The sequence below is a fragment of the Elephas maximus genome, chromosome 16, assembly GCF_024166365.1.
Source record: "Elephas maximus indicus isolate mEleMax1 chromosome 16, mEleMax1 primary haplotype, whole genome shotgun sequence".
Classification (NCBI taxonomy): Eukaryota; Metazoa; Chordata; class Mammalia; order Proboscidea; family Elephantidae; genus Elephas; species Elephas maximus.
The window spans coordinates 19,233,236-19,253,657 of NC_064834.1; the positions used below are offsets into that span (position 1 = coordinate 19,233,236).

General features: G+C 38.1%; 2 protein-coding genes across 11 annotated transcripts in view; one reads left to right on the forward strand and one right to left on the reverse strand.

Moving 5' to 3' along the window:
- The window catches only part of LOC126059477 (graves disease carrier protein), a 281,521-nt gene that overhangs the window by 53,130 nt on the left and 207,969 nt on the right, over positions 1–20,422 (forward strand). The window lies entirely within an intron of this gene.
- The window catches only part of TET1 (tet methylcytosine dioxygenase 1), a 134,535-nt gene that overhangs the window by 25,684 nt on the left and 88,429 nt on the right, over positions 1–20,422 (reverse strand). For all 9 annotated transcript variants that reach the window (XM_049855141.1, XM_049855138.1, XM_049855140.1 and 6 more), the window contains 3 exons: positions 18,136–20,422; positions 14,206–14,296; positions 13,535–13,628 (listed from right to left, as the gene is read on the reverse strand). In XM_049855141.1, the coding sequence (XP_049711098.1) occupies positions 13,535–13,628; positions 14,206–14,296; positions 18,136–20,422 (2,472 nt within the window). The remainder of the gene's footprint in view (positions 1–13,534; positions 13,629–14,205; positions 14,297–18,135) is intronic.

A 20,422-nucleotide genomic window follows, 5' to 3' on the forward strand; every position in this document is an offset into this window, starting at 1 on the left:
ATTTATATATTATGAAACTGTTATATCCTATGAAATATAGGAATTCATTAATAAGAAATTTTAATACTTGCACTAAAAACATATGCCAAAATAATGTTGGAATGGAAAATATTTTTAGTAAAGGGACTTTATATATGCTCTTCTTTTTTATCAGATTTATTGTGTACATTTAATGTATTTTAAATGCGTGCTTTAAAGTGTACATTTCAATGGTTTTTAGTATATTCCTATAGTTGTAAAACCAACTATAACCACCATATAATTTTAGAACATTTGCGTCCTCTCAAAAAAAAAAAAAAAAACAAAACTCTTACCACCACCATCAGCAATCACTCCCCATTTCCCCTCCCCTTAGTAGCTAGAAATCACTAATCTACTTTCTGATTTTGCCAATTTGCCTATTCTGGATATTTCACATAAATGGATTCATATAATATATGGCCTCTTTTCTCTGGCTTTTTTCACTTAGCATGTTTTCAGTGTTCATCCATGTTGTAGTGTTTATCAGCACATCATTTCTTTTTACAGCCAAATAGTCCATCCCATTGGTACACCACATTATATTTCCCTATTCATCCGTTGATGGATATTTGGTTGTTTCCCCCTTTTGGCTGTTATGAATAATGTTGTGATTAACACGCATCCACACGTTTTTGTATGGACTGATCTTTTAACAACTGCTTTACAAAAAAATAAATAAATAAAGAATCCACCTATTTAAAAAACACAATTGATGGCTGTTTAGTATATTAAGAGCTGTGCGGCCATCACCACAGTCAATTGTAGAATATTTTCAGCTCATCACTTGCAAAAAGCCCCCTACCTGTTAGCAGTTTCTCTCCCGACCAGTTCCTAGGCAACCACTTATCTACTTTTTGTCCCTATACATTTGTCTGTTTTCAATATTTCATGTAAATGGAATCATACACGATGTGGTCTGTTGTGTCTGGTGTCTTTCACTTATAATTAATGTTTTCAAGGCTTATCCATGTTGTACAATGTATCAATACTTTATTTCTTTTTTATATGCTAAATAATATTCCACTGGAAGGATATACCACATTTTGTTTATCCATTCATCAGTTCATGAAAATTTGGCTTATTTCCATTTTTTGACTATTTATGAATAATGCTGCTATGAACATCTGTGTACAAGTCAGAATGGACACCAATTCTGGTTAGTGTTGATAACAGTATTGTGGTTATGGCCCTGGTGGTGTAGTGGCTAAGAGGTGTGACTGCTAACCAAAAGGTCGGCAGTTCAAATCAACCAGCTGCTCCTTGGAAACCCTATGGGGCAGTTCTATTCTGTCCCGTAGGGTTGCTTTGAGTCGGAATCAACTCGTCGGCAACAGGTTTGTTTTTTTTTGGTTTATTGTGGTTATGTAAGAGAATGTCCTTGTTTTTATGAAAAAACACACTAAAATATTTAGAAGTAAAGGGGTATCATGCCTGCAACTTACTATCAAAATGTTTTTTAAAAAAATAGAGAGTAGGGGAGAAGGAAGGAGAAAAGGAGAGAAAGAATGCAAAAAAAGTTACACTTTAGAAATCTGGGTGAAGTATATATAGGAATTCTTTGTACTATTCTTGCAACTTTTCAGGAAGTCTGAAATTATCTGAAAATTAAAAGTAAAATAAAATTTTCACCAGTGCTTGCCAAAGTTGGGATATTGTGTATTTTACCTTCAATGTAAGCTTGGGACTCAATACTCATGGCCCTCAGCAATACAAGACAAGCTCAAGAACAAAGTCACATTATAGTACTTCAAGGCACAAGCTACAAGGCAGGTGGTCTGGGTAGAAAATACCAAAAAGTAAGCTTTTATATAACCTTAGGTATGAACAATGGGGGAATTTTTTGTAAAGAAAAACTGTCAGTTAAACTCCTAGCAATATCCCTTCAATAATTGCTATTATTTTCTTTACTCTTATGTATTTTAATTTGCTTTATAAGTATGTAATCTGTGGGACAATAAATATTTAATACATATTAAGGTTTAGGTAGCATCCTTAAAAAATTATTTAACTTAAAAAATACGCATATTAAGATAAAACAATTCGTAGCCAAGAGCAAGTTCAAAATACTCCAAGTTTAATAAGATGTCATTTTTTTCAAATAATGACATATAGCAAATTGTTCAGAACAACCTAGGAGGCTGCTTAAGTTACACTATAAGTGAAAAATGACACAAACAGCAAACTGAATATACAGTATCATTTCCATGAATGGAAAATGTTAATAGTTCATTTTTCTATTGTAATATTGTTCAAGGGGAAAATAAGACATTGTAAGAGGTATATATGGTAAGATAATAAGCAAGACTACAAAGTAAGGCTCTTCTTGTTTGAATAGAGTGGAAAGGCTTGATGCGGGAGGTCCTTCTTAAAAGGACTAAAAAAAAAGAATTTCAAGGAAGGAAGGACAGTACACAGGGCATTCTAAGATTTTTGGAAATCAAGCCCCACAAGTTAAGGATGTTATTTAAGAAAGAATGTGTCAATACCAAATGACTTCTGTGATCATAAAACCCCCTTTGATTAAATTAACATAAATATTTCTGTTTCTGGGATTTTTGACTTAAAGATAATACTTCTCATTTTCAAGATGTAGGTCAAGAGTCAACACCTCCCCAAAGCCACCCCTGGACCGCCACCCCCAAACATCAGTCTTGGTTTCTGCCCTACTCCCTATAGGCCATTCTTAAGCAGGCAGTTGGCAGAACTTGACAGTAACTAGCACAGTGGTCGTATCCTCTCTCCATACTAATTCCATCTGAATCCTGGGCAAATAATCAGAGAAGTCAGACGATGTGAAGAACATGGCATCAGGATTGGGGGAAGCATCATTAACAACCTATGATATGCAGGTGACACAACCTTGCTTGCTGAAATGATGAGGACTTGAAGCACTTACTGATGAAGATCAAAGTATGGATTATACTTTAATATAAAGAAAACAAAAATCCTCACAATTGGACCAATAAGCAACATCATGCTAAATGGAGAAAATAATGAAGTTGTCAAAGATTTCATTTTACTTGGATCTACAATCAATGCCCATAAAAGCAGCAATCAAGAAATCAAATGTATGCATTAGACAAATCTGCTACAAAAGATCTCTTTAAAATGTTAAGAAGCAAAGATTTCATATTGAGGGCTAAGGTTCACCTGACCCAAGACACGGTATTTTCAGTCACCTCACATGCATGTGAAAGCTGGACCATAAGGAAGGAAAACCGAAGAACTGATGCCTTTGAATTATGTTGTTGGCAAAGAATATTAAATATACCATGGACTGCCAGAATGATTGTGAGGACAGAGCAGGAACTGGGCAGCATTTCACTCTGTTGTACATAAGAGGTCACTATGAGTCAGAACCGATTTGAGGGCACTTAACAACAACACACACTACAATGGTGACTCTGAAGATGTGGTCGTGGATAAGCTCATCTAGAAAGGCACATTATAGACAGGCAGAGTGAGGAGGAAAATCTGAGGAATGATGGGGGAAAGCTGTGTTACAGAAACTAAACAAAGGATGACCTTCCCACAAGAGGGAGTGTAACTATAGTGTGTATGAACTACTCAAGAAAGCTTGTGATCAAGACTGAAAATTTTCTTTGGCAGTTAAGGTGTACAGAGTCCCTGGGTGCTAAAACAGTTAATGTGATTGGCCGCTAACCAAAAGGTTGGAGGTTTGAGTCCACCCAGAAGTGCCTCGGAATAAAACCCGGTGATCTGCTTTCCAAAAAATCGGCCATTGAAAACCCTATGCAGCACAGTTCTACTCTGACACACATGGAGTCACCATTAGTCAGAATAGACTCAACAGCAACTGGTTTGGACCGTTAGAAAACCATTTTCAGAGAAAGGATGGAAACAGAAGCCAGATCAATCTAATCATTAGGAAAAGGTCATTTCTACAAAATGAGACCCCTAAGCCAGGGTTATAAATTATCTGCTTCAACAGCCTATGTATGAATAACTCTTAAAACTACATTCTATATCAAAGAGAACTATAAATATATCCACAACGGAAGATAAATTAGGTAATTGAGACCTCTGAAAATATAATACTTAGGCTCACAAAAAGACCATCAAAAGGGTAAAAAGACAACCTACAAACTGGGGAAAAAAATATTTGGAAACGACATATCTGATAAAGATCTAATCTCCAAAATATATAGAAAACTTCAACAACTCAACAGTACACAAACACTCCAATTAGCAAATGGGCAAAGAACATGGTCTTAGTTATCTACAGCTACTGTAACAGAAGGAAATACCACAAGTGGATGACTTTATCAAGCAGAAATTTATTCTCTCTCACGGTCTGGTAGGCTAGAAGTCCAAATTCAGGGCGCCAGCTCCAGGGGGAGGCTTTTTCTCTGTGTCAGCGCTGGAGGAAGATCGCAGTCTTCATTCTTGCCCTGGTCTAAGAGCTTCTCAGCACAGGGACCCTGGGTCCAAAGGACACGCTGTTCTCCTGGCTCTTGTTTCTTGGTATGAAATTCCCCATCTCTCTGCTTACTTCTCTCTTTTATGTCTCACAAAAGAGACTGACTCAAGATACAACCTAATCCTATAGATTGGGCCCTACCTCATTAACATAACCACCTCTGATCCAGCCTCATTAACATCATAGAAATAGGATTTACAACACAGATGACAAAATGGTGGACAATCACACAATACTGGGAATCATGGCCTAGCCAAGTTGATACACATTTTTGGGGAACACAATTCAATCCATAACAGACATTTCATCAAAGAGAATGCTGAAGTGGCCAACAATCACATTAAAAAGTGCTTGAAATCATTAGCCGTTAGATACATGTAAGTCAAAACTACAACGAGATATCATTTTACCCCTGCAAAAATGGCACTGATGAAAAAAAACGAAAACAGCAAATGCTGGTGAGAATGTGAGGAGATTGGAACCATTATCCACTGCTGGTGGGATTGGAAAATAGTACAACCACAATGGAAAATGGTATGGCACTTCCTCAAAGAGCCAGAAATAGAAATACCTTATGTATGATCCAGCAAAATAAAACCCATTGCCGTCATGTCAATTCCAACTCAACTACTTTCTAAACTATTTCTGATAACCAGGTCTGGGTGGGCCAACCTATCTGAGTTTCCTAAGGGGAGCTCTTAAGGCAGGTTAGACCAGGACCCAGAGGGATAACCCAGGGCATTCTGGGTGACTGCTGGCTGTTGATTGCAATTCTGGGCCATTCATTACTAAGCACCTAAAAGCTGGTAGAGAGAGAAGACTCTTACAAAGTTACCGTTTCAAATTTCACTACGAGAGTAGTTAATAAAAAATTCACTTGAACATTTTCATTACCTCATCTGACTGACATGGATTAGCACCCATGGACTGGCACAGGTGTGAACTGTTCAGGATTGGGCCCATTTAGACGTTTAATAGGGCCATGATGCATCAGACACAATAGCACACAACAGACAGCCTGCTGTTTGACTTGTTCTCCCTACCCCTGCCATCACCCCAGAGGCTCGCTCAGAAGGGGCAGCAGAACAGGGAGTTAACAGAGTCAAGTTCATCCAAGAAACTGCAACATCCTTTCCAACAAAGTCTACTTAATAACAAGATAGCTAGACCTTGACAAGATCCAAAGTGACACAAGAGAAAAGAATCAGAAATCTCTGCCAAAGGCTAACAATTATGAGGAGGTGTTAACGACCACCTGCCAAGGACACATTTCAAGGAAAAACTAACACAGCATTGAAACAAAGGAAAAACCATGTGAGGATGGTTCAGAAAGTTGCACTGCCCAGTTAGAATGTGGTGTTAGGGTTTTGTATATTCCAAGAAAAGGAAAAAACCAGGGCACAATAAAAATTAATATAGGACAGAATTCAACTTATTGACAACATAGGCCTGCACCTGGAGATAAATGTTCCCAAATCAATTTTTTATTTCAGGTTATTTGGGTTAATGTTTAATATCGAATACATAAAAAATGTACACTATCCAAGATGAAAAGCAAAACTGGAGCAATGAAATCTCCTAGTAGACTGTTGGATAGATTCCTTAGTTCAATATGGTTGATCTTCATTTCCTTCCCCTTCCCCTGTATTTTCCTGCAAAAAGTACCCACATATAGGACTCAATTGCACTAGCACCATCCAAAATAATCTGCTTGTCAAGTCCAAAACACTATATAGAATATTAAAAAAAAAAAAAATCCAAACCAGTTGCTGTGGAATGGAGTCCCACTTACGGCAACCCCACGTGTACAGAGTAGAACTGCACTCCACTGGGTTTTCAATGGCTGAATTTTTCTCATGGGTTAGAAAGAACACATGATAAATACCACAGCGGTACCATTTCAAGATGCCAATTCAAATTCAGAATATTCAATATTCTAAAACAGTTTTGTTTAAGCTCCATATTCATACATTCAATGAAAATTTATAGAGTGCCAACTACATTCTGGGCATTGCTCCAGGCAACAGCAGCAAACAATATGAGTATTTTAAATATGCTCACTTGTAAAATTTGCAAAAAAGTTTGATTAAAATTATGATTCTTATATATAATCATTTATGAAACGTTTGTTTTTAGACAATGAAATATATCAACACTTGGCTTTGTTATCAAAATTATACCTTTGAATTGTCATTAGCAGGTATCAAAATTTTCATTAAGTTACTTGGCAGCCATGCTTTATTTCATTCCTTATCTCTAGATTATTTCTGTATTTGTGAAAAGTGCCAGATGTGTATCACTACATACTGAAATGGCCTACTTATTCTGAAAAGAAATATTGCACAAGGGAAAATAAAGTAATTTTGCTCCAGCTGCTTCATGAAAAAGCTAAACAAATAATCTTCTTTGAGCCTAAGCACCCTGGAAGAGGATCTAAATGTATAAAAGGACTTAAACAGAAAGTTGCTACCAAATCTTTAAGCTGCAGATTTCATGTTTGTAAAAGGAATTCTAGTATACACCAAAATTCTGTGAGTGTCGTCATTATTGTTATCATCACATAAGAGAAATTTTGTAAGGTAGGGAGGAAGAAGCATCCAAAATCCCACCACCCTGGTTTCTTTTGAATCACTCATCTTAGGGGAAGTCAACTGCCATATCACGAGGAGATTTCACTCTTCCTTTTTTTTTTTTATTTAGCAGGCAAGCAAGTAAAGGATTCAGAAATAGCAGACATAGGTTATGTCAACTGTCAGTTCCAGATATGGAGAACCAATCCTTGCCATTTGTTTCAGCAAATGTGCAACATATGTGAAGGCAAGACACAAAACAACAATGCAAAATAAAACCTTACTGTCTAGAAATGTATGTAGGAGAAAAAAAGCAAGGAAATTATTACCATAAAATCCAGAATGAGAGGTTTATTATTGCTCCTTCTGGAAATCTAGTGATACTCTCTTCTTGACCTGGGTAGTAGTTTCATGAGTGTACATTGTACATGTATGTAAGCTGTACATTTCTATTTCATAAGCTTTTCTGTTGATATATTTCAAAATAAACATTAATGCTTAATAGGGGGCAGTGGTGGTTCAGTGGCAGAATCCTCGCCTTCCCTGTGGGAGACCTGGCTTAGATTCCTGGCACGTGTACCCCGTGCACAGCCATCACCCATCTGTCCGTGGAGGCTTGTTGGCTGCTACGATGCTGAACAGGTTTCAGCTAAGAAGGATCAGGAAGAAAGGTCTGGTCATCTGCACCTGAAAATCAGCCAGTGAAAAGCCTGTGGATCACAATGATCCAGTCAGCAACTGATCATGGGAACGGTGCAAGACCAGTCGACATTTTGCTCCATCGCGCATGGTATGACCATAAATTGGGGTCCAACTCGATGGCAGCTAGCAACAATAATGTTTAACTGCATTATTTCATAAAAAAAGGTTCACTAATTAAAGAGTTTCCCCAATTAAGCATGATGCTGACCTTGGAGATGAGACAGGTATATTTTACTATGCTAATGTAATATCCTAAACTTCTTGATATTATTTTTAGTGAAGAATGGGTGTTGAATTTTGTGGTAGCCAGTCTCTAGGATGGCCACAGTGATCCTCATCTCCTGGTATCTACGCCCTTGTGGAGTCCCCTCCCACACTGAATAGGGCTAGGTTATAAAAGTTATGGAGGCTTCCTCCTTGTTCTCTTTTGGATCACTCACTTTTGGAAACCAACCTGCCATGTCAAGAGGACACTTAAGAAGCCCTCCAAGGAGAAACTGAGGCCTCCTAGAAGTGACCTTGAAAGTGGATCCTCCGCCAGAGCCCCGGTCAGTTTTCAGAAGACGGGCTCCCCAGCTGCATCTTGACCTTCAACTTTACGTTCGTTAGAGTTACCCTCCTGAACTGCTCCAGGATTCCAGAACCACAAAAACTATATTTGTTGTTTAAAGCTGCTAAGTTTTGAAGTAATTTATCACACAGCAACAAATAACTAATACAGATTTTATCCCTATCTTAGAATGACCTTTATAAAACATAAACCAGATAATACATTCCTAAATAAAATACTTCAAAGGCTTCTTGTTGCTCACAGAGCGAAACTCAAACTCCTCACTATGACCTACAAAACCTTTCATGATCTGACACCTGCCTGCATTTTACCCTCACCTCATTCCATTCTCTACCTCCTTCATTTCACTGGCCTCTTCTTAGAAGATTCAAAACGTACCCTCTTCCTTGACCAGAGCCTTTGCACTTGCTATTCCCTCTGCTTAGGAATGGTCTTCCCTGGCTCCTTGAATATTCGTCATTCCCGTCCCAGAGGCCTCCCCTGACTACCCATGTTTAGGATTCCCAATAAAGACAGGAACAAGGTAAGAAATCTGTCATCACCAAAGCAACATAAAATTACTCTTTTAGACTAACTGTATTAAATGAAAGAAAGAAATTAACAGTATAAAATTTGGAAAGGAGGATATAAATTTATCGCTGTAAATTATATAATTGTATGGCAGAACAGTTAAATACTTGGCTGCTAACCGAAAGGTCGACATTTCAATTCCATGCAGCAGCTCCACAAGGGAAAGAACTAGGGATCTGCTACAGCCTAGAAAACCTCATGGGGCAGTTGTATCCTGTCGCATGAAGTCACTAGGATTTAAAAATTACCTCAGTGGCACCTAACAACAACAACACCTGAGATATGCAAGAGAAATACATTGGAAAAATAAGAACCATGTAAAGACTATGGGAATAACACCTTAAAACACCCATGTGGGCGAAAGAAAGTGTCGACAATGGGAAGGTGTAGTACGTTGATCAGGAATATTAAACATGAAAAAGATGTAAATTCTCCGGATTCTTTGATTCCAGTAAAAATGCCAACAGGATTTTATCCGTGCGATTAGAAAAGGTAATTATAAATCCATATGGAAAATGAAGCAAGCCAAGAATCATCGGGAAACTTTTGAAAAATAAAAAATAAGGAAGAGGAATTAGCCCTACGAGCTATTGAAACACATTATAAAACCTAAATAATTCAGAAATCTGATGCTGATACAAGAATAAACATAATCCACTGATGTAAAAGAATAGAAAATCCACTGATATAAATGAATACAAATCAGCACAGAAAAGATGGACAATTAAATCAGTGGTGCTGGAATGACTGGGTAGCCATCTGGGAAAGTATAAGTTGGATCTGTTACTAACACTCTTTGGTGGTTAGTTTTATGTGTCAGTTTGGCCAGGCTATTAAAAAAAAAAAACAAAAAACCCCACCGTTGTCGAGTTGATCCCAACTCCTAGCGACCCCATAGGGTTTCTGAGGCTGTAAATCTTTACGGAAGCAGGCTGGCTGCCCCATCTTTCTCCTACGGAGCCGCTGGTGGTTTCGAAGCACAGACCTTTCAGGCAGCAATCGCTTTAACCACTGTGCAACCAGGAGGAAAAAAACACAACCCTTTGCCCTTGAGTTGATTCTGACTATGAGTCAGAGTAGAACTGCCCCACAGGGTTTCCAGGGAGTGGCTGAAGGATTTGAACTGCGGACCTTGTGGTGAGCAGCCAAATGCTTAACCATTGTGTCACCAGGGCAGTGGCCAGGCTATAGGCCCCAGTTATTTAATCAAACACTAATTCAGGAGTTGCCATATAGGTATTTGGAGATACGATTAACATCTACCATCAGTTGACTTCAAAGATTACTCTCCATGATGTGTGTGAGCCTCATTCAATCAGTTGGAAGACCTGAAGAGCAAAAACTGAGGTTTCCCAAAGAAGAAAAAATTCTGCCTCAAGGCTTCAGCATCAACTCCTGCCTGAGTTTCCCAGGATTCAGGACTTTCTACAGATCTCAGACTTGCCAGCCCCCATGGTCACAAGAGCCAATTCCTTAAAATTAAGTCTCCTATTGGTTCTGTTTCTCTGGAGAACCCTGAATGATACACACTCTAGGCATTATAGATTGGATTTTGTCCCCCCCTCCCAAATATGTACTGTAAATCCTAAACCCTGTACCTGTGGATGTAATGGCATTTAGCATAGGACTTTATGTTAATGAGACCATATCAGTGTAGCCTGTGTCTTCAGACAATCACCTTGGAGACATGAAAGAGCAGATTAGGCACAGAGAAGAAAGCACAAATGGAGGGAAAGATGCATGCCCAGTGAAGATCATCAAGGAACCCAGGAACAGAAGCTGAGAAAAGACAAGGGCCTTCCTCCAGAGCTGATAGAGAGGACGCTCTCCTCTAGCCCGTGCCCTGAATTTGGACTTGTAGGCTCCTAAACTGTGAGAAGATAAATTTCTGTTTGTTAAAACCAGCCACTATGGCATTTCTGTTACAGCCACACTAAGATGTCAGGATAAATTCAAAGTGGATAAAATTTTTAAATACAGAAAAAACAAAACTATTAAAATACTACAAAAATGAGAGAATTATTTATAACCTAGGAATGGGGAAGCCTTTTCTAATTAAGATACAATATCCTAAAAAGGTATTACAGAAAAGATGGAAATTAATGATCATATAAAATATAAAAAAGTACAAATGATAAAAACTACAACAAATTGAGAAAATATATATGCAGCTTTTACCACAAACAGCCAGTTTTCTTAATGCATTGAGTTTCTATAAATCAGTAAAAGACCAACCACCAACAGTATACCATATCCAACTTTTAAATATTTGGAACCATCTGAATATATTACTTTTTCAAAAGGTTGAATAAAATATAAAAATCACTCTGGCCACCATTTGGATACACCTTCATCAAAATCTCTTATACATAGATATTGACTTAATGAGTGGGTGTTCCGTGGAAATTGAGAAAAATACTAAATTCCGTAGCTGATTGGCAGAGTGTGAAAAATTAGTACAAACACAGCGTGAGAAGTTGACACAGGAAGTAACAGTTCACAACCACAAACCCCCTTCTCCATCCCAAAGGTTCACAATGATGGAAATTTCAGGGAAACTTTTAGATGTCTAGGGGAACAAAACAGATTTATGTTAGCAAGGTAATCTGAGCTAACATTGTTAGAGGACAAAGCAATGAATTCATACAAACAACCATGGACATTGAGTAAGTGCTGATTCATAGTGATCCTGTAGGACAGAGTAGAATTGCCCCATAGGTTTTCCAAAGCTGTAATCTGTAAGGAAGCAGACTGCCACAGCTTTCCCCCACAGAGAGGTTGGTAGGTTCGAACAGCAAATGTTTCAATTAGCAGCCAAGCGCTTAATCACTGCACCACCAGGGCTGCTTAAGCAATGAACTAGAAGTCAGAAAAACCTAGACTCAAAATCTGTGATGCTGAATGTGACTCTGGGCCAATTTCCTCACATCTGCAAATGGGATGACTCGCAGATCTTAATTCATGTTTGTATCAACAGTATCTGGCACAGGACCTGGCAACAGAAAGTACTCAATAAACATGAGTTCCTTTACTTATCATCCTCATTGTGAAATTGGTTTTGCTCAAATTACACCCAGACTGTAGCAAATTGAAGGCAGGTGTTTCAGCAGGGACTTGATTCTATTGCATGTAACAGAAAACCCAAAAATAAAATTTCTCTTTCAAGTTAAGGAAATCCAGATTTAAGAAGAACTGGGCCTGGTATGGAGCCCTGGTGGCACAGTGGTTAAGAGCTACAGCTGCTAAACAACAAAAGGTCGTCACTGTTGTCACCTTCCAAAGGTTGAAAAGTAACCAAGACACAGTCTAGTAGACAAGCTAAGGTTGCAGCAATCCTTTTCCTTTAGGAATTCCTAGGTTCAACCTTCATCTCCACTTTGCATTTAATGCTTTAAATTTCTCTGAAATGGGTTTAAAAATAACCACTTTCACCTCTCCTAAAATCATGGAGGACTGAATGTCAGCAGCTTGACGTAGTGCTTGGTATATAATAAAAAGTAGCTGTTATTTTTAATGTTTCTATCATTAGTGTAATCACCATTGTTATTTACAAATGATACCATGGTCAAAAATTTCAAATAAACTTGTTAATATCCTTGTGGATGTGAATATCCTAATGAAAACATAAATTTGGCTATGAATTTTTTTTTTTTTTTTTTTCAGTTGAGAACTTCCCAAAGAAGCTGAATCCAGTTCTTACTTTTTTCAACTATGCGTTTTTCAGAAACACAAAACAGTCACAGGAACAATCTTGGGATTATATTGTAAATTTGGTTTTCCTTTCAATATTATACTATCCTCGTTAAGGTGGACCTGTACATACTGAGGAAACCTGGTGACATAGTGGTTAAGTGCTACGGCTGCTAAACAAAAGGCTGCGGTTTGAAACTGCCAGGCTCTGCTTGGAAACTCTTTGGGGCAGTTCTACTCTGTCTTACAGGGTCGCTATGAGTTGGAATCGACTTGATGGCAATGGGTTTGGTTTTGGTTTGGTTTACATACTGAGGAAGGAGTCCAGGTAGCAAAGTGGTCAGAGTGCTCGGCTGCTAACTGAAGGGTCGGCGGGAACTCACCAGCTACTCCAAGGGAGAAAGATGTGGAAGACTGCTTCGGTAAAGATTTATAGCCTTAGAAACCCTATGGGGGCAGTTCTACACTGTCCTGTAGACTCACTATGAGTCTGAATGACTCAGCTCTCACGGGTTTGGGTTTTTTTGGTTATACATACAGAATTGAAAAGACCTTCAAGACACCCAGACCCACTGCCATCGAGTCCATTCCTTTCCTTCAAGATACAGTAATTGATGATAAAGCTAAGATATAAAGCAGTGTATATAGTTTAATACCAATTGTATATGCTATCTAATAGTAAATGCATTGAATTATTTCTGAAAGTTCACAAGAAACTGGTGAAAACTGTGACCTTAGGGGAGAGGAAGAAGACAGCTGGGTAACAACTGGAAGGGCCACACCCTTTAGTTCATTTGACGTAAGGTACATGTGTTTAAAACATTCTAAAGGTGTCCACCCATCATAGCTCAGCCTGAGACTTGCTTGTTATTTCACTGTGGGAACGGGTAGATTTTTATAGTCCACATTTTCATGGGAAAAAATTTAATTAGTTTTCATTACATGTGGAATCAATTCAAAAATACTTACCCACTTAGCAATTGGACACCCATGAGAGCTTTTTCCTTCTTTGCCCGTATACACTACTATTTCTATCCTGATTGCATTTCCTTTTTGACCATACCTGCGTACAAAACACAGTAGAGGGAAAATACAAATTAATTGTGATCCATCCTGAGAGGCTGCAGCTTTTAGCATCTTAATGTGCCATAAAATTTATATTTACAGAAGTTCAAGATTAAAAGCCTTCTAAATTTATTTATATTTATTTATTTATTTTAATTTACTTTGGTGTGGCAGATATTTTGATTACTTGTTATTCAGTTCTATATATCACTAAAGATCACTCTCTAAAAATGGCCTGGCTCCAAGACAAGCATAGGGAATGAATGCAGTTGTCAATGGTGGTAATCTGAACTATTTCTACCATTACGCAATAATATACAAATAAGTATTTCTGAATTTAACAATGACATTAGCTCTGCTTCGTGAGTGGCTTGTGGAGTGTCCAACGGCTCAAGGGATGAGTGACTCTGGAGTGACACCAGGCACTATATTCTTTTCCTGGGCCCTAGGAAACATCCAACTCATACTCCTGAAGAGTTTCCATTCAACTCAAGTTTGTTCCCGGAGGTAATTTATCTGCATCAACTCAGGTCCACAATAAAGAATGGTTTTAACAGGGAAGCATTTGTCCTCACCTATTCTCCATGATTTCCCTGACAGCAGCAACACTTGGTCCTGCCCCAAGGTGTGTATAATATGGACCTTTGTCTTTTTGTATAACTCGATCTGTGGAAGGAATAAGATTATTAGACCCAAAGCTTTACAGAATTGCATAGGGGCGTGGAGGAGCTTTTTTTTTTTTTTTTACTGATTTCTTTTTCAATATAAAACCACCACTCTTGATAAGGTTTTAGTTAGCTTTGATAACTAGTCAAGGACAATAGGCCTTGGAATTTAACTTGTTAATGTTCCTTTTCTTCTGCTGCTCCTAACTAATTCTTCCTCCAAGAACCAGAGGAGAAAAAAAATTTTTTTTTATGATCTGAGTCATATTGATTCTCCTGTCTCCTACATTTAAAAAAAATCTTTAATAATTGAGGTGCAAAGTTAAAAGTTATCCAAGAGCAATAAATCAAAAAAGAACTTAGCCTCAGAACAGTATTAAAACTGAACACAGCAATTCCACAGCTTAGAATTGATGCTACTATACACTGGCACAATTATGCACTTATAATGCAAATGTACAAAAGAATGTATCTATTGCAGTTATTTGTAATATCAAGAAAGAAACACCCTTAATATCGGGCAATACAAGTGATAGGTTAAATAAATTATGGGACATTTATGTAGAGGAATACTATAAAGCTATTCAAACAATAATACAAACATTTAAAAATGTCTAAGATTTCATTAAGCTAAAAAAGCAAATTGCAAAAATATTAAGTTTAAAATGGCCCTATTTTTATAAAAATGGAAAGAAATTGAAATCAGTAATAATGTTTATATAGAAAAATTGTAACAAGTGTTTTATCTTCAGAGAGTGGGACTGTACGAGAACATTTACATCATATTTTATAATGTTTGAATTTTTCTGAACATGAATGATATATTTATTAGACAACAATATTTTTTATTTGGCCTCTTCGAATTGTGCCCAACCAGAATCATTGGGGAATGAAAGCATTTCTATCATGGTGTACCTACACCAAAAGGTCATTATTTAAATATTATGATTGTACATCAAATACAATGTAGGATTGCATCTGTGTCTTCTGAAACAAGAATAATGAATAGATTTTAACTTACTGGTGATCTACAGCAGTGGTCCTTAACCAGGGACAATTGTTCCCATAGGGGGACATTCAGGAATGTCTGGAGACATTTTTGGTTATCACAACTGGGGTGGGATGTGCTACTGGTGTCTACTGGTAGAGGCCAGGGATGCTGCTTCAACATCCTAAGATACACAGGACAGCCACGTACAATAAAGGATTATTCAGTCCAAAACACTTGCTAAAACAATAAAACCAAAAACCAAACCCATTGCTGTCGAGTCGATTCTGACTCATAGTGACCCTATAGGACAGAGTAGAACTACCCTATAGCTTCCAAGGAGCGCCTGGTGGATTTGAACTGCCTGCCTTTTGGTTAGCAGCTGTAGCTCTTAACCACTAAGCCACCAGGGTTTCTGCTAAAACAATATGCCGAGGAAATGATTTATTCTTAGATATGATGGTTTCAACTTCTTGCTCTGTTTTTCTTTCTGTCTTTTGGTTTCGATTTCTATACAATGAGCACAATAATCTCGCATTTAGTGATTAAAGGAACACATATAACAGATATCTCTTACATGATAACAAAGTTATTCCATTTGCTCTATTGTAGGTGCTCAATAACTTTGAATACCTGGCTGTTATTGCTAATGGCCTTTAGCTGTTTTAACTCTTACACTGACCAGGAAGTATATGGAAGGGGTCTTGAAACTAGACAGTCATCCAATTGGGACCACTACGCACATGGTAAAACTTCACCAGCTTGGGTACATAAACTTTAATGGCGTTTATTTCCCCCCAACTTTATGGTAATATTCAGAAGAGGGTGTGTTTTCACCACAGATTTTTGAAGCAATAGAAGGTAGAGGTTACAAGCACAAGTTCTAGAGTTGAAAATGTGTCTCTGAATCTCAGTTCAACCACTTAACACAACTTCTCTGTGCCTCAGTTTTTTCATTTGTAAAATAGGGATAGTAAGCCCTCCGCCTTGTGTAGGGTTGTTGTGAAATATAACATGTCAAGGGCATGGCACAGTACCAGGCTCGTAGTAAGAGCTCTATAAAGTGAGCTGTCACCATTAGAAGAACCTCTGTCTCTCCAAAGCCTCCCTACTAGGACAGCATTGTCATCCTTTCCTGATAGCGAAATCCTCCTAGGAGGGCATATTCTCAGTGCCTGGCACATTCTAGGCTATCAACTGTGTGTTGAATGACAAGTGCAGAAATGAAGAATCAAAATATCCAATGTGCTTTGAATAATCAAGAACTAAAAGTCACCTCTATATTCCAGTATCGTTTATACTTCAGTTAAAAAAATCAGATATACTTCTGAACAATCTTTTAACAACCCATTCTGGAATATACTATCAAACCACCTTCTCCTAATAAGATGACTACATTTTGTTCAAGGCAAATTTTGAGTCTGTGATTTGGAGCTATGTTTTATGGGAGACAAGATTTTAATAACTAACCCTACTTGGACAGGGTTCAAAACAGGTTCTTTCCCAAAGTCCATCCTATCACAGATTGAGAATGGCTGAAATAAAGGGGCTTTAAGTAACCTAACACACTTTAATGACCCAATCTATTTAATCTCCCTATTTTTTATAGCTATACTAAAATTTTAAATAATCTCTTTTTCTTTGAGAATGTACATGAAATTTGACCGTAGGTAGTGGCTAACATCAGTACAGGAGTCAAATTAAGTTTTGATATGTTTCAAATATGAACATATTTCTCATAAGGCCTGCCTGAGAATCTTTACTTCAGCAAAATTTTCACAGGGCTTTAAAACACTGAGAAAACTCCTAATAGTTTTTGAATGTTCCCTTTCAATGGCTCCAAAGGCACAGAATATGTAAGTACACTAGTTAGAAATCAGTCCATAACTCAACTCTTAGCACAAACCTGTCATTATTTTGAAATAGGAAACCAACATTTATTGAATAAATTTGTTAAAATATCTTAAAGGATCTAGAAATTTTTCAACTAGCTAAGATTACGGAATTTTTTCGTATATGGGTACAACTTTCGTATTGCTGAGCATAAAAGCACTACCAAACCAACCAAAACTAAACTCATTGCCGGTGAGTCGATTCCGAATCATAGCGGCCCTATAGGACAGAGTACAACTGCCCCATAGGGTTTCCAAGGCTGTAAATCTTTAGGGAACTAGACTGCCCCATCTTTCTCCCCAGGACCGGTAGGTGGGTTCGAACCACCAATCTTCCGGTTAGCAGTCGAGCACCTAACCTCTGTGTCCCCAGGGCTCCTTATAAAAGCACTAGGCAGCTGAAGAAGAAATTACTTCTATTTCTGTGGGTGGTAAGTATACAGATATTTTTATAGTTATTCGTTAACTTGTACATGTTTTATATTCCTGTATGCATATTGTATCTCACAATAAAAACATTTAGAAGTCTTACAGGTTGAAATTCTTTAGAACATAGGCAGAATAAACAAACTGTAACAAAGTACTAAAAGAATTCATTCTTGAGATACGCACAGTAAACAACGTGAGATACATTTAGCCTTGACAAAAATCGGTCGTTTTCCAATTTTTGAAAAGGAAAACTTGAGATCAAGTTTACCTTTTATGAGTTGCATTTTCCATTTTTCAGAGGAGAATCAATATACAGCCCACAGAAAAATGGGCGTAGAATTATCCAGACCATCTTAGATTGAATATGAATGAGACAAAAATAACCAACAATTAGCAGCTGTAGCACTTAACCACTACGCCACCAGGGTTTCCTGAGACAAAAATAGTATACCCAAAAGATGAACCAGAACTTGAATCTGTCATGACTGGAGGAAGTGGATGCAGGTAAAGAAGAAACACACACACACTTACCTACACAACTACAGGATGGCAGATCAGAATCTTTTGTTGTAGACACCAGGTTTTTTGTGGGGTTAGTAAAGAAGTTCATGGCATAATCATTAAAACTTTTCTGTGCACTGTCTCCTGGAGAAAATTCTGATGCTCCGGCACTAGACAAACAGACATCCTCTTCACTTTTGGTTGAAACCACCGTAATTCCACCTGAACATACTACATTTACATTCCTGAGAATTTGTGCTGGGTCCGATAGGGGTCTCTCATGAGAGATACCAGGCAATGTTGGCAGTCTCTGATGCATGAGTTGCTCGTTAACATCCTGCTGAATCCGTGTTTGGTCGTCACCAGCCATGAGATTAACGCACTGGCTAGTTGGAGAGGAGGGCCGGGACAAGGGATGAGCTTTCTCGTTGACATTCCCTGTTGGCTGTACCTGAGAACTGTAAGCTTTGTCTGTAAACGCCTGCCCATTGGATTCTGTTTTGAACTGGGATAAAGAGAAAGAATCCAGTGGTTCAACCTTTACCACTTTTTCCTGTACTAATTCAGGATAATATCTCTCAAATTTTATCTGCGCGAGTGGAGGAAATAATTTTTTGTGTTGGAATGCTGAACTCTTTTGAGTCAGTGGCTTCCGTACTTTGGTTATGGGGGGAATTTTTCCTAAGAGGATAGGAAAACAACGTGGGACAAACTGACCGTATCTTTGAAATTTGGATGCCACCCAAATCTCATACAATTTCCTATACTCCTCTGCCAACTGTTCCTGCTTCTTCCGGTCAATTTCTTCACAACTTAGGATGGCAGGCTTCTTTTTTCGCCGATCTCTTGGTGGGGTGGGTTTTGTCTTTTTCTGGGATGTGTTCTTTTGCTTTGTTAGCGATGAGCCATGATTATTCTGTACACTTGGGGGTGGCTTCTGTCGTATGATGCTCTTCTCCTGCGCATTATGTTCAGGAAGGCTTGCAGGTGTGCTTTCACCTCTTCTGTTCTCTGCTTTTATATAATTGAATTTAATTATTGATGCAAGTTGCGTTAACTGTGTTGCAACATCTTCCTCTATTTGACTGTGAGCTGTGTCCTGACAGGATGGATCATCTTTTGAGTCCAACTTTTTACTGCTGTCCAGTAACTGGTTAGAATATTCCGACTGATTACTTCTTGGTGGGAGCTGATGCACATTCTTCGAATAACTGTCAAGAGTAATTTTACCTTGAGCAACATTTTTACCGGCGTCAGCTTTAGATGAATTTGAATTTGGTACAAAAAGAGATATTGAGTTGGTGACTTTTGAATATTCCTGTGACTTAGTGGGTGCCTGGTTAGTAACTGTGCTGTTGTGTGACTTGCAAACGGTATGTTGGCCATTGAATATCACCATGTTGCATGAACTCTGCTTTTCCAAAGATGGAAAGTGATGCAGGCTTTGTGGCTCCCCTTGAGAGTTTGGGTCTTCTCTTACCGAACAGAGAAAAACTTTACAGCTATTAAACAAAGCAGCTGTTCTCTGATCTGTTTCTTCATCCTTCTCTGACTTTGATGGTGAGGAATTCTCTGACGGAGCTTCTGAGAGTTGAGTCAAGGCCTCTATGGCCACCATTTGCTCGAGTGTTAACCTTCTGTCTTTCACTAGGGAAAACAGACTTCGTTGAACTGGAGACCCATCTTTTGGTTCTTTAATGGGTGCATTCTCAGGAGTTTTTGGCTGATTGCTTTCATTGTGCGTACCGGTATGATTATTTAAATTGAAGTTTGTGGGATCTGGAACAGACTTGGAGTTAAAGCCAGGCTTATGGAAGACAAAAACATTGCTCCCCTCCTTGAGATGATCACAGCTCGTACTAGTAGCGATGGAGCTCATGGCATTGTTATGGTTTGCAGTGTCTTTCAGGAATTTATAGGAATTGTTTTCAAGTGCCTTGCCAAATTCTTCAATATTAAAATTTTCGGTTGGTAAATAGTGTACATTTTTAATGCCATTTCTTACAGTTTGTGCAAACTTCTGAGGTTCAAGGAGGTCAGTAAGTGGGACTTTTTTCCTGTCATCTTCAGAGTTTTTCAATTTTTCAGCTTCTGGCACAGTTGCGCTGAAATCTCCTTTGACATGATCGGTTAAATGTGATTTCTTGTTTTGTGTCCACTTCTCTATTTCGATACCTGTCATGCTTTCTTCATTTCTAGTTACATTTTCAAGGGGGTGTGGGTTCAATTCCAATCTTTGTTCTTCCCCATGACCACATCTACTGTATTCCATGGATTCTGACTTGGGGCCATTTACTGGTTTGTTGTCAAAACCTGC